The sequence below is a fragment of the Chaetura pelagica genome, unplaced genomic scaffold (assembly GCF_000747805.2).
Source record: "Chaetura pelagica isolate M959 unplaced genomic scaffold, ChaPel_1.0 scaffold241, whole genome shotgun sequence".
Lineage (NCBI taxonomy): Eukaryota > Metazoa > Chordata > Aves > Apodiformes > Apodidae > Chaetura > Chaetura pelagica.
The window spans coordinates 40,422-52,969 of record NW_009952057.1 but is presented as its reverse complement, the minus strand read 5'-3'; the positions used below and the strand labels follow the sequence as shown (position 1 = coordinate 52,969).

Here is a 12,548-nt window from a genome sequence, read left to right as displayed (position 1 = left end):
TGAATTGGTGTGCTTGGTTTTTGCGAATGAAAAAACCTGGGGAAAATATAAAGCCCCTCTCTTGCAAATACAGCTATCCCAAGCGTCACCTGAGCGTAAACAGCATTGAGATGAATGTCCTACCCGGGCACCCATCCAGCAATGGCAACACGATCTACAGCTACCACGCGAGGGACAACCCGTGCTGCCCCCAGAAGAATGATCTGGGTAGCAAGAGTGGAAAGATCACTTGCCCCTTACCAGAAGATTCTGAGCTTGTTCAAAAGAAAGATTTAATGGATACTCTGCCGGTGATTGTGAAGATTCTGGAGGAAGTTCAGTTCATAGCAATGCGATTCAGGAAACAAGATGAGGGTGAAGAGGTCTGCAGTGAGTGGAAGTTTGCAGCTGCTGTCATAGACAGATTATGCCTGGTTGCATTTACCCTTTTTGCCATCATTTGCACATTTACAATACTCATGTCTGCTCCAAATTTTGTGGAAGCAGTTTCAAAGGATTTTGCATAAGGATTTCAAGTATGAGCATGGTAATTTAAGAGTGAATATTGCCAGTAATTTTGCTAGGTAATTTAACTCAGAGAAGTGTACTTATATGTGCTAACATACACAGAAGGGGATGAAAATTATTTCAGGAGATAATAATTCCTGATGTTAGTGATTGTAGATACTGATTAGTAAACATGTTGAGCTTTGTTACTTATTTCATAGACTAGATACACATGTAATTATGTCATGATCTGTGGCAAATTATAGACAAGCATTCCAATCTGCAATATATTTATTACAAGTTAACACTAGTATCAATGTGTTACTCTGAAACTGTGAACTTTTAGATATTGTCAACAATTTACATGATCATTTGCCTATAAGATTTACAGCATTATGTTGTTTTCAGTATATTTGTATTTTGTTATTTTTGTTTAGTGTGGCGGTGACATTCACTTCTCAGATTTGACAGATGTATCTCCACAGTCTTATAATGCTGTATTGTGCATTTACAAAAATAAACTAGGTCTTACTAGCTCTTAATATTGCAGTGTCTGGAATGTTTTCTCCATAAATACATTATAAAAATGTATTTTTCCTAGAACATTTTTTTCTTTTCTTTTTTTTTTTCTTTTTTTTTAATTAGGTGATAATCATTGTGAGATTGGAAAAGAAATTATTCTCCATGCTGACAATCATATATACCATTAAGGATGCCTTCCTAGCTCTACTGCTTCTTAACTGTTGCTGTCATCCTGAAAGACCACTTAATCAGAAGTCTCTGATCTCTTGGGACACAGTTGCCATCCTACTCCTGACTAACTCTGCATGACTAGGGTAAAAATCTTGGCCCTGCTTAGCCTATAAGAAATCTGACACAGATATAATTGGGCTCAGACTTAGTGTTTAGTCTACACCACTGAAGTAGTACTTTTCAAAATTCCCTTTCCAATTTGGCCAGGATGGCTTTGTGAGGTATAAAAGACTGATTTTATTTTGCTTAAATTTAGTGTAGCAGTGTTTACTACCAATTTGTTGTTCATGAGTACTCTCCTATAATGTCTGCATATTAATGAAAAATTATCCAATTATGCTGCTCCCCTGGAAAGTAAGGGCAAAAAAACCTTATTCTCAACAGCAGCTTCTTACTACTGTCTATTGTGGGTAGGAGCGACACCTCTGTTGCTGTGACTTTATTTTGCCTACTAATCACAGCAGAGACACCTTTCCTTTTGGGGCTAACATAACGCTTCTCTGAATGTTCACTAAAGGAAAACAACAGCCTACTATATTCTCTGGCTGACATTCAGCTTCCTGTACTTCTAGTGCTCGCCTGCAAAAACTAACATTTCCTATTCTGCATGGGAATCCTGCGGAAGACAGGACCCTCCCCGCCATCACTGATGGAGAGAAATTAGCAGATCATGGAACTATTACTCAGTGGAAAGCATTTCCATCTAAAAGATGATGGTGAAGATGGCATTCTACAGACTGTAGGAATATGCAACTGTTTCTTTTAGAATCAGGTGCTGGACCTTTTTCTCTGTTGTTCCTCGTTAAGTGGTGATGGCTGGCTTATTCAGGTAGTGACTTCATTGAATGTTACCTCTGTAGTTGTGAGATTAGATCACCATACCAATGGATTTATGACATTACTTGGAGCTATGTTAGAAAAGCACCTAAAAACTATTGGAGGTCCTGGCTCTAGTGACCTGTTTTGTATTTCACTTAGGTTTTGCACTTCTTGAGGAAACTTCAGTTCCGGGTGCAGCTCAAAGGGGTAACAATGGCTTATAGTAAAAGCTTCTACTGAAAATTCAATACTTATTTCAGAGATCTTCAGAGGGCATTAGTACCCTAAGTAGCTCTTTCTGAGACTGCAGGACAAAACTCCCATGATGTCAACTTCTTTCTCCTGCCCATTTTACTGCTTCTACTTTCAGAATTGACCTTGCTGAGGTACAGAATGCAATTCAAAAGGGGGTTAGCTAATGGATACATCTAACCAAAGAGCAGAACAGGTCTAGGGGTTTGGGTTAGTGTTATCAAGCTCTGCTCTTGAACAGCAGCCAAAATGCTCAGTGTAATTTATTGCTGTAGTTATGGGGACAACTAATAAAACGTCTAAATATCAAATTACTTCTGCAGCTTGTGATGCAGGATGCTGAGTGAACTTTAGAACACTTGCTCAGGTCCACTTGCTCAGGGACCACTAATGTTTTTGCTAGAAAATCTCCATTTTTCAAAGTAATCTCCAGTGACAAGTTAAAAAGATAAAAGCTAATGTTAAAGCACACAGTCGCAAGAACCTGCCACCCCAATGCAAAGCATGTTTCCTTATATAAAACATAGACTTGTTGTATAAGGATATTTTTAATTTCATGCATACATCCTTGAATCAGAAGTACGAAAACTATTTTAAAACAACAGCATAACATTAATTTTACTCATTTTTTTTATTTTATAAAAACCAGAATAAAAAAAAAAAAATATCCATTTATAGCTTATTTGTTTATACTGTTCGATTTCAGGGCTGGGTTATGTTTTATTAAATGGTCCTAAACCACAGATTGTTTCTGCAGTATGCACTTCACAAATCCTTACACTGGACTGAAACTGCTTGCTGCTCCCTTTTTTATCACAAAGTAAGGCAAATCCTTTTGATATCCAGTTGCCACTTAGCATTTTGGAATGTAATGACAATGTTACAAAAAAATTTGTAGAATGTGTATAGTAAAACGTGTAAATTGGCACAGAAAAATGGTTACTGTTTAAATAGAGCATTGCAGAATAAAATTTGAATGACCTAAGATTTTCCTGAAAAACAGAACCTTTGGAAACACTGATGCATCATCTGTGTATGCTAATTTATAGCTCTTTGTGACATCACTAGATAGGGTCATAGAGAATCTGTTCAGGTATAAGATAATTCTAAAAGAAGGAAAAATTCTCAAATAGATTACAAAGAGCAAGTGGCAACAAGAAAGTAATCTATAATACCCTTTACAAAATCCAGGCACTTAAACAAATGTTATACAAACAGTGATGGTCTTACCTTCCCCCTAGTCTTCTAGTAACATGTTATTAAATGTTCTTGAGTACTTGCTTATCCTGAGAAGCATGTTTTTTTCCCCAGAAAATATGGCAGATTTCTGGTATGGAGGTATTCAGCATTAGATGATGATAATCTGCCCTGATTTATTCATCAAAAATAAAGGACTGTAGATACTACCAAGCATAATTTTGACTTTAAGTTTTTTTTAAAGCACCTTAACTATCTCGGCTCAAATACCTAAATATACCTGAAATAATTTGTTTTCCATTCTTGTTAGAATATTTTAATCAACCTTGAAAGCTCTGTAATTTTACCTGGTGGATGAGAAGTACAAATGTTCCATTTCCCACAGTCACTAGCAAGTATTTATTTAGCAGAGCAAAGTTACATCTTTCTTTCAATCAACAGTAATGTTTCAGTAGTGACTATAATCAAGAAACCAAGGATCATGAGCTAAAACCGTTTTCTTACTCTAATTTACCATGTGCCCAGGAGAAGAAGATGGTATACATCACAGAATCATGGAATCATAGAACTATTCAGGTTGGGATCACCAAGTCCAGCCATCATCCCTACTCTACAAAGTTCTCCCCTAAACCCTAAACCATAACTACCAACACCACATCCAAACGACACTTAAACACATCCAGGGATGGTGACTCAACCACCTCCCTGGGCAGGCTATTCCAGTGTCTAGAATGTTATCATTAGAAGAATGTTAATAAAGAACAGGACTAATCTGGGATTTTAAACAATAAGAGTGTCAAATACTGTCAAATGCCTCCATAAATAAACTGAGGAGAAATCGGTTTAAATATATTTCTTTTTGTGAGGTTCCTCTTGGTAGAATTTGGAAGAAAAATTTGAAACTCTGTAAGACAGTTTGTGAGAGTACTTCTGAGTTAAGAGGTTGGTTTGAATGGTGACCATCTGGCTGGAAGATTTACTCTGCCTCCTAGAGTCATAAATCCAGATTGGGACTTGAAGCAAACCAAGGGTTTCCTAGTCTCCTGTTCTGTTTTGTTTTGGTTTTTAACTCTTGATGACACACAGACTAGGGGAGAAAGGACACAAAATACATTAAAACAGTTGGTTCCCTTTACTTCTTTTTGAATGAACTGGAGGCTACTGAGAGTGAGTTTATACAGGTTTTGCACAGGCAAGAGTAGAAATGTCACTTGGGTTTATGTTTGATATCATACCTGTTAAAGCATTGTTAGCTGACTTAGTATCAGCACAAAACTTCTTTATGGCGATATCATGATTATTATTAGTGATCAAAGCCCTAATGATCACCAATCATGACATAGTTATTTTAATAACTATGTCAAGATCTTGATCATGTCAGAGTAAGAATTTTGAAAAACAAAGTTTCCATGCAAATAGCCTTTGATCTCTTTTTCCAGAGGATTAGAAGTCTAATTTATAGTAACTGATGAGATGGGAATAGGCCATAAATCATTTTATTATTAGTACCTTCACAGACTCATATTACTTACTAATTTAGAGAGAGAAGGGGAAAAGGCCCAGTGTCACTCTTGATGCAGATTTCTCAGGTGTCAGCGCTTCCATTTTTTTGGCTCTTCGCTATTAGCCCAGGCCACAAAATCTTCATCGTGTTCCAGAAGTCGTACTAATTGCCAGTCATCAAGTCTGCAGTCAAGATGCACAAGCCATATCCAGAGTATATCTTGGCCAATACCTTGCATAACACAATGGTCTATTCCTTCTGCCCGTACTGCTTATCCCAGGTAAGAATCACAGTGATTTATCTTGCTGTCTTTTGCAAGACAGTCCATTTTGGGGGGTGGAGGGGGTAGGCACTGTGGCAGGACTGCATTCCTTTTGCTAAATTTGACAAAAGGCTCTGTGCTGTCGTTCCACAAGGCCTCCCCACATAAAGTATAGTTTTGACACAGTCCACATGGACTTCTCTGACAAAAGGAAAACAATTGGCAAGAAACTGGAAAATGCTGCCTAGAGAAGTGGTTGAATCACCATCACCAAAAGTGTCTAAAAGACACATGGATATGGTGCTTAGGAACGTGGTTTAAGCACCGGACTCAGTTGAGTTAGGTTTATGGGTGGAGTTGATGATCTTAAAGGTCTTTTCCAACAAGAATGACCCTGTTTGCTGACAAAACCCATGCACAGCTCCCAGTACAGCTCACATAGGAGATCTTCGCAATGTAAAGGATGGATGTCTCTGTGGGGAATGACCCGTCTCCCCCACATAAAACTATACAAAAATGCATTTTGGGACCAGCACGTGCTATGGTCAAAAGGGCTGCTGCTTCCTGCCTTCTTGGTGACTGCTCAAGGAAGTACACAAGGGCAAACTTGTCCATTTGACTGACAGATCCAAAGGTGGGAGATCCCGTCCAGGCTCTGGAACCATGGATACAGAACTCCAATTGGCTAAGGCCTATATGCAAGTGAGAAAATGCAATGAGGCACCAACATAGACCATGGACTGTAACAGGTAGTGCCTGCTTGTGGCTCTTGCTGGTTCTCTGCCACTTGCTAGGACCCGGTGGGAAGGTTTGCAGTCACCAGAGTGATGCTGTTTGCCATCGGCTGCTTGTCTGCTGGAAGTTCACTTGCTGTCGCTGGTTGCTGTCAGGGATTTCTCTGCTTGGTTGAAGACAGACTGGCCAAAACTTGGCTCTGGATTGTAAGGAGCTCGCTGGGAGATGTGCTGCCCATGAACATTGCACAAGCTACGCAAGGACAGCGAGGAGATGATCGTGCTGAATCAACAGTGGCGTGGCACAGCCCCCGCCTCGGCACATGGGGCGGGTAGCCCTGCTGAAGGAGAAATTGTCCAGATAAACCCTCTCACGCTGGACCATCTCAGGAATAGAGTAAGGCTGTGCACCCTAACCCCCTTGCTCCTCACCTTATTGGCAGTCCTGGTCCCTCCATTTTACACTCACACACATCGTGACCTCTAAAAGAGGAACCTTCTTCGGGCTCATCCTCCTTCCTCTTACTCCCTTGATCATTGCATCCCTCCTCAGGAGTGTACGTTGTTATTTTATAAGGGCATGTTACCTTTGAATTAGTTCCCTGATATATCTCTCAACTTACCTTTCCTGAACCCTTGACCCTTAATTTGGCGTTTCCCCTAATAAACCAGTTAATTTGTAAATTTAAACATTGGTGTCAGCAATAGTTTGTGAGCACGGTTAGGGCGGTATCTTAGTTCCCACTCTAAAATACAGTCCAGCAGTGGCCACTCCTCTGTGCAAAGTGACCACAGCCAGTAACCCTTGGTCCCTTTAAATCAAACCTCTCAGTAACAGAGGAAGTCGTGGCAACATCCTGACTTGCAGTGGCTGCTACTAATGCCAGACCATGGCAGTCACACAAATACTTTTACCTTTTATCACATGCTTAGCAGTTGGAAAGATTCATGCCCTCACAGGTATCACTAGTATCCCACTAGCTCTTTTAGGCTATTTAAATTAATTTCTTCACCCTTTACTGTAACTATACAACTCGTGAATACAGTTAGTATACTTATAAATAATTATTGTTAACTGTCACCAACTCTAAAGCAGTACTTATAGAGTTTAATATAAATTAGTTTTGTTCTTCTTTGATTTTACACATTTGAGTGTCATTAAACCCAGTAGTATTACAGGAAACCATACAGCTCCACTCCGTTCCACAAGTTTTGTCCTTGGGTTATTTGCTTAGAGTAAATAATTGAAGGGAAAATCCTGAAGCAAAACTCTCTGTATCCTTCCTGATGTTTCCGAAAAGCCTGAGGAGTAGTCAGCTGATCCAAGCTGGACACTCCCAGCATCTTGGGATCCTTAGAATATTACACAACAGTGACTTCTATCACAATACCCAGAGTTGTATTTTCTCAGCACTCTGAATCCTAACATACTTCCATTTCACAAGGCAGTCAGAGAGGAAGCATGAATTTTTTTGTCAGTTCTGAAAGCTTCTGATTTAACAACTATATGCAATCAAATACCAACCTCCCACTGCAAAAGTCTGCTGAATCTTCCATGCAGAGCCACACAATAACAAGCAGAAGGAAGTGGAAGTGACAAAAGGGAGGTTTCTTTATTAGTGGTAGTGTGGATATGATCCTGAACAGGAGAATCTGAGAAGTTTTGGAACTGTGTAGCACACATAATCTCAAGCACTTGCCCAGCTCAAAGCCCAGTGTTTGAAATGCTCTGTTTGTCAAAGTCCCTTGGGTATTCTTTAAAGCTGTGTCCACTGCATACAACTCTAACAAATGTCTCCGCTAAACTCCTGATGCTGAATTTAAAATGAGTGTGTACTGGGGCTGAGTGAGCCAGCATACTCCAGCACAAACAGATGTAACATCAGCAAAAATTACTGCCAAGGTTTCAGGTTCTCAGCAGGGATGTTTGAAAGCCCAGTAGTGTTTGTGTAATGAGGAGGACAGCTAGAGAGTTAGGTCTCTCTAATTACCTTCAAGTTCCATCAGTGTAAAGTGGAATGCTGCTGCTAGAAACCTGATAGATCACATATCTGGGAAATCACCATTAAGCAATGCTAGGGGAAAGCCCAACAGACCAGGCAGATGAAGGGAATGAGCAGATTTCAGAGGCTGGTACGGTGCAGTGACCTGGAAGGCTCAAGCCATGGAGCTGCTAACCACCGTTAGTGCCACAGGGGATGTGCTTCAACGTGTTCTTCCCACTGCCCTTTGGCCTTGAAAAATCGCTGCAGGTCGAAATCTAGTGTCTCAAAACAGAATTGATTCATCTAATGGTAATAACATTATCATTAGTAGCAGACTTTTCAGTGGGTGTACTGTGTGAATTTTGCATTTAAGTTTCTTGTTACCTTTGGAGAATGGATTATGCAGCAAATTTGGGTCAACCTCTTCTGTATCTCTGAGCAGCTCTTGTAGTTAAAGCTGAGAGACATCATATTCAGCATGAGATTCCAATACCATCTAGAAAGGCTATCATGAGGACCTTGTACCAAACTTATTGTGGGCTTTAGGAGACATGCTGCATTGGCCCACATAGCAGGAATCTGATTGTTTAGAAAACTACCGTAGATGTTCTCTACCTCGTCTAACATAACAACAACAACAAAAAGTAGCTTTTCTCAGGGTTTCCCAAGAAGTCCAAAAACAAGATTTAAAAGTGTTATCACAGAACCAGAAATGGACAATATATGCCTCATTCTTAACCAAGATTTTGAAACACTTGCCTCTACGGGATAAGAATAACAGGCTTTTACTGCAAAAAACAGTGTCAGGTTCTGGTATTTGTGTATTTGTGAGAGGATGTCAATAGCATGAAGCAGCCAGATTTACAACATGGGCAACTAAGACTGCCAAGTAAAAATCTGGGCTTTTGGAAAACCAAGGGTTGGCGACAAGCATCTATAAAGCAATGAAGATTCCTCTGAACTTGGCAGAACTCAATAGTGAGAGAAAAGGAGAATCTATTTGAGAAACTCCTTTTGCACACTTTCTGGGGGTGCATCTCAGGGCATGTAGCTTGTCTGCACACAAAGACTAACTGATCTTCCAAAACTGGATGAGACAAAAAATGAGCCATGCAGCTGTCCATAGTTTTCTTCCATGGCTGCTAAAATATGGAAGCAGTAGCCATTGTGGATGATTAGGCAGCAACATCTTCATCATTTTACACAGGTTTTTTTTTTAAAAATACTGTAATAGTGGCTTTTAAAATTACTTCTATTACTAATTTTGGGCATGAGCTGCCATCCCATGGACACATGGCTTTTGTCTTGTTGACCAACCACCACAAAATTGGTTTAGATTTTGTAGCTCAGTGATTATATGTTTTCTACCACATACTAGCAGAGTCTTCTTGGCAAGATGACAAAGGGGGGTTTACTCTCAGACAGACTGTTTACTTCCTCTCAGTTGAGATATGTTTTTCCAGATGGCACAACTGAAGTCTGCCTTATGGAATTCCCAAACAAACAAGTAAATGTGACAAGTGAAATGGTGGTTTGGCCAGGGACAGAACCAGCTGTTCAGGATTTATCGTGGGCAGCACATTGCCAAACTATTCACCACTTTTAAAGGGCAGAGGGCAAATAAGTTATTCCATCTTCCAGAAGAGCAACATATTAAACCCATCACAGTAAGACCTTGATGGTGTGCTCCTAACATTCTCTGCATTCAGGAGGAAATCTCACACGAAGCTCTGTATTATCCCGAGCTCAGAGACAAAATTATGGCAGGTGTCTGACATGTGAGTATCAATCTGTTGCACAGTGAACATCTTAAGAACAGGACACATCTACTGAACACTTAGCAGTGGCTCACAGTGCTCACAAAATGCTGCACCCACCGAGACAATGACAAGCTCACTTGACTGACATCAAAGTCTGTTTATAACCAAGATCAACACCATTATTACCGATTATCAGTAAACCTTCTAAGCAGTAAAGATTGAAATTTCCTTATGGGAAAAACCATGAAGGAATTACACATCTCTCAAAATGATGAGCTGTGGATAAATCTGTTTTCCCATTTAACCATCCTTCCCTAGACATCTGAGTTTATAAAATAGTCTGAGAAGCAAAGCTAACAAATATTAGTGGTGGCTATAGTTTTTATTTTTAGTTTAATCTGGGTTGGAATTCTTCTTCCTACAACATACACTGAAGTAAAATACATTTCTTCTTCTCTGATTTCAGTACAGGATTTGGTGCTGGATTTTGCACAGCTTTTTTTGCACTTAGTACAGAGAAGGCAACCAAGAAAGATTCTACCATGGTGACCCTTGGTGAAGTTCTGATGGGGACAGATGCCTCCTGATGAATGGACCCAAAGCTACCAAAGTACAGACAGATTAATTGAATATATATTCCTATACTGGGATAGACATTGCTAGAGAACTGAGAAAACTGGAGTTGAGACAGGTACAGAGACACGAGTGCCACGCTTCTGCTGATCCTGTGCTTGTAGTGAGTGTGAATTCCAGGCAAAGAAAGACAGACATGAGAAATTGTGCCATCTCTACTCAAGGCAGAGTCAGATCTTACTTCAGTAAAAACACTACAAGCACCAAGATTCTTCTGTATACTAACTAAAGGAACAATAAAGGAGTGATTTACACAGTGAGAAATGCTTAAATCTCAAAACCAGTCTGTTTATTCCTGTATTTTTCTGATCTAAGAAATGTTAATGGCACATCTCTATGATTGTTACCAACTGCATGGATGTAATGAAATCCTGCACGTTTTATGGCTTACAAGAGCATTGCTAAAATAGCTGTAAGACAGGGAGGACTAACTGCCAAAGCACAAACATATCTTGTCTGAAATGTGGGTCCTTGCTTTCCCTTTTCAAGAGCATCAGAAGGGTGATTTCCAATAGGAAACTTTCAGTAAGTATAGTCACACCTCACTGTTTAAAGACAGATTGCTTTTGTTTTGGATGACCTTCAGAACTTTTGATTTCCACAGATCTAGACTAATATTTCAACTACTTGGACTCCAAACAATGTGCTAGATCTAATTTGCAGTTTTGTACAGAAACACCCATCTTGCATTTGCAACAACTTTTGCAACAACAGTTCTTTCCTAACTTACCACATTAGTAAAATTAACTTGGAACACTCACAGATTTGTGTAATATGCCAGCAGCAGACTGGAATCTTGTTGTACTTGCTATGGAGACTGGGTGAAAGAGCTCTTGGTGTCTGTTGGACATTGAAGTTTGTAAGTTTCTGTAAGGAAGAACAATCCCTGCCGAGAGATGTAAATCTCTCTCATATAAAGTAAAACAAGAGAGAAAAACACCCAAAGCAGATGTTCCATGTTGTGTCAGCCAACTAAACTAATCAAATAATACCAATTTATGTCAGCTGTGGATTAGGCCACTCTCGAACTGTATTTAACGCTTTACATGTTGCACAGTGACCAGAGAACTGGCTTAAATTTTTTTCTCTAAATAAAAATATGGGGGAGGTTTCCTGAAAATCTTTTAAAATCAATGTTCTAGGCAGAAAATATTGAACTGTCACCATTACAGTCTTTCAAGTTTATTACAAAAGAGAAACAAATTTTAAACCTTCAAAATATAGTGAAGCCCACAATAATTTTACTGCAGGCAAACAAAGGCAGGAGTTCATGAGAAAAACACAGCTTGAGAGTACCTGTATCTGACTTGCTTGGTATTGACTACAAAATGTTGACTCCGGTGCCTGCCTGGGAAAATAAGGCAGGATTTCTAAATGGATTTGAAAGTCTTAAGTGATTAAAAAATCACCTCTACTGCTCAAAATTTGTTTATGACATGGTATCAGAGCAACAATATACATCTTTTGTTCCACTAGGGAAAAAATTATTACTATCCCTATTTAATTCACGTGTAGGCTTAACCCCTGACAGTACAACTGAACAACTATAGACTCTTCTGCTGAGCTGTAAACTGGCTTTTAAGAGCAATTTTTTTTTGTTTGCAGTGCAAGCTTCACTTTCTTCACAAAGTATACTCACTACATAATCCAAAGAGTACATACCTACCTATAAAAAAATTTGTTGGTGTAAAAACAACAATAGATGTGAAATTTTGGGGCACCAAGGGAACAAAACTAGAGAGAAAGTACACAGAAGTTCACTTGCTTTGTGGGACTGATCAAAACTTCTAATTGGTCAGCTCCCCTTCCCTTTGCCAGCATCCAGTCTCACTGAACACAGTGATAATTGTTCCAATGCCTTGTCTGAATCCATTCCACCTTCACTCTTCCCATACAGTTGTTGGGCCCATCAAAGATTAGCTGCTGGAAAACAGAAGAGATGGGAAAAGCTCAGCTAGAGAAGGCGTTGAACTTAAGGTCATCATATTTTTCATGCAATTCCTTTTCTAGAGCCATTTTCTCAAATGCAAGGAGGTTATGGAAACTGAGGAAATCCTGAAAGTTGGTGCTTAACTAAATGAATTTTACATGTTTCTAAATTATCCCCTGATGGTTCCCTAAGTTGCTACCTATCGTGCCTGCAAAAGCAGCAGGTCAGCAGGA

General features: G+C 39.5%; 1 protein-coding gene across 1 annotated transcript in view; it reads left to right on the top strand.

Moving 5' to 3' along the window:
- Positions 1-506, top strand: part of LOC104394214 (neuronal acetylcholine receptor subunit alpha-7-like) — a 59,596-nt gene extending 59,090 nt beyond the window's left edge. Inside the window, exon 11 of the mRNA XM_010003784.1 lies at positions 1-506. Coding sequence (XP_010002086.1) covers positions 1-506 — 506 coding nt within the window.
- The last annotated feature ends 12,042 nt before the right edge of the window (positions 507-12,548 follow it).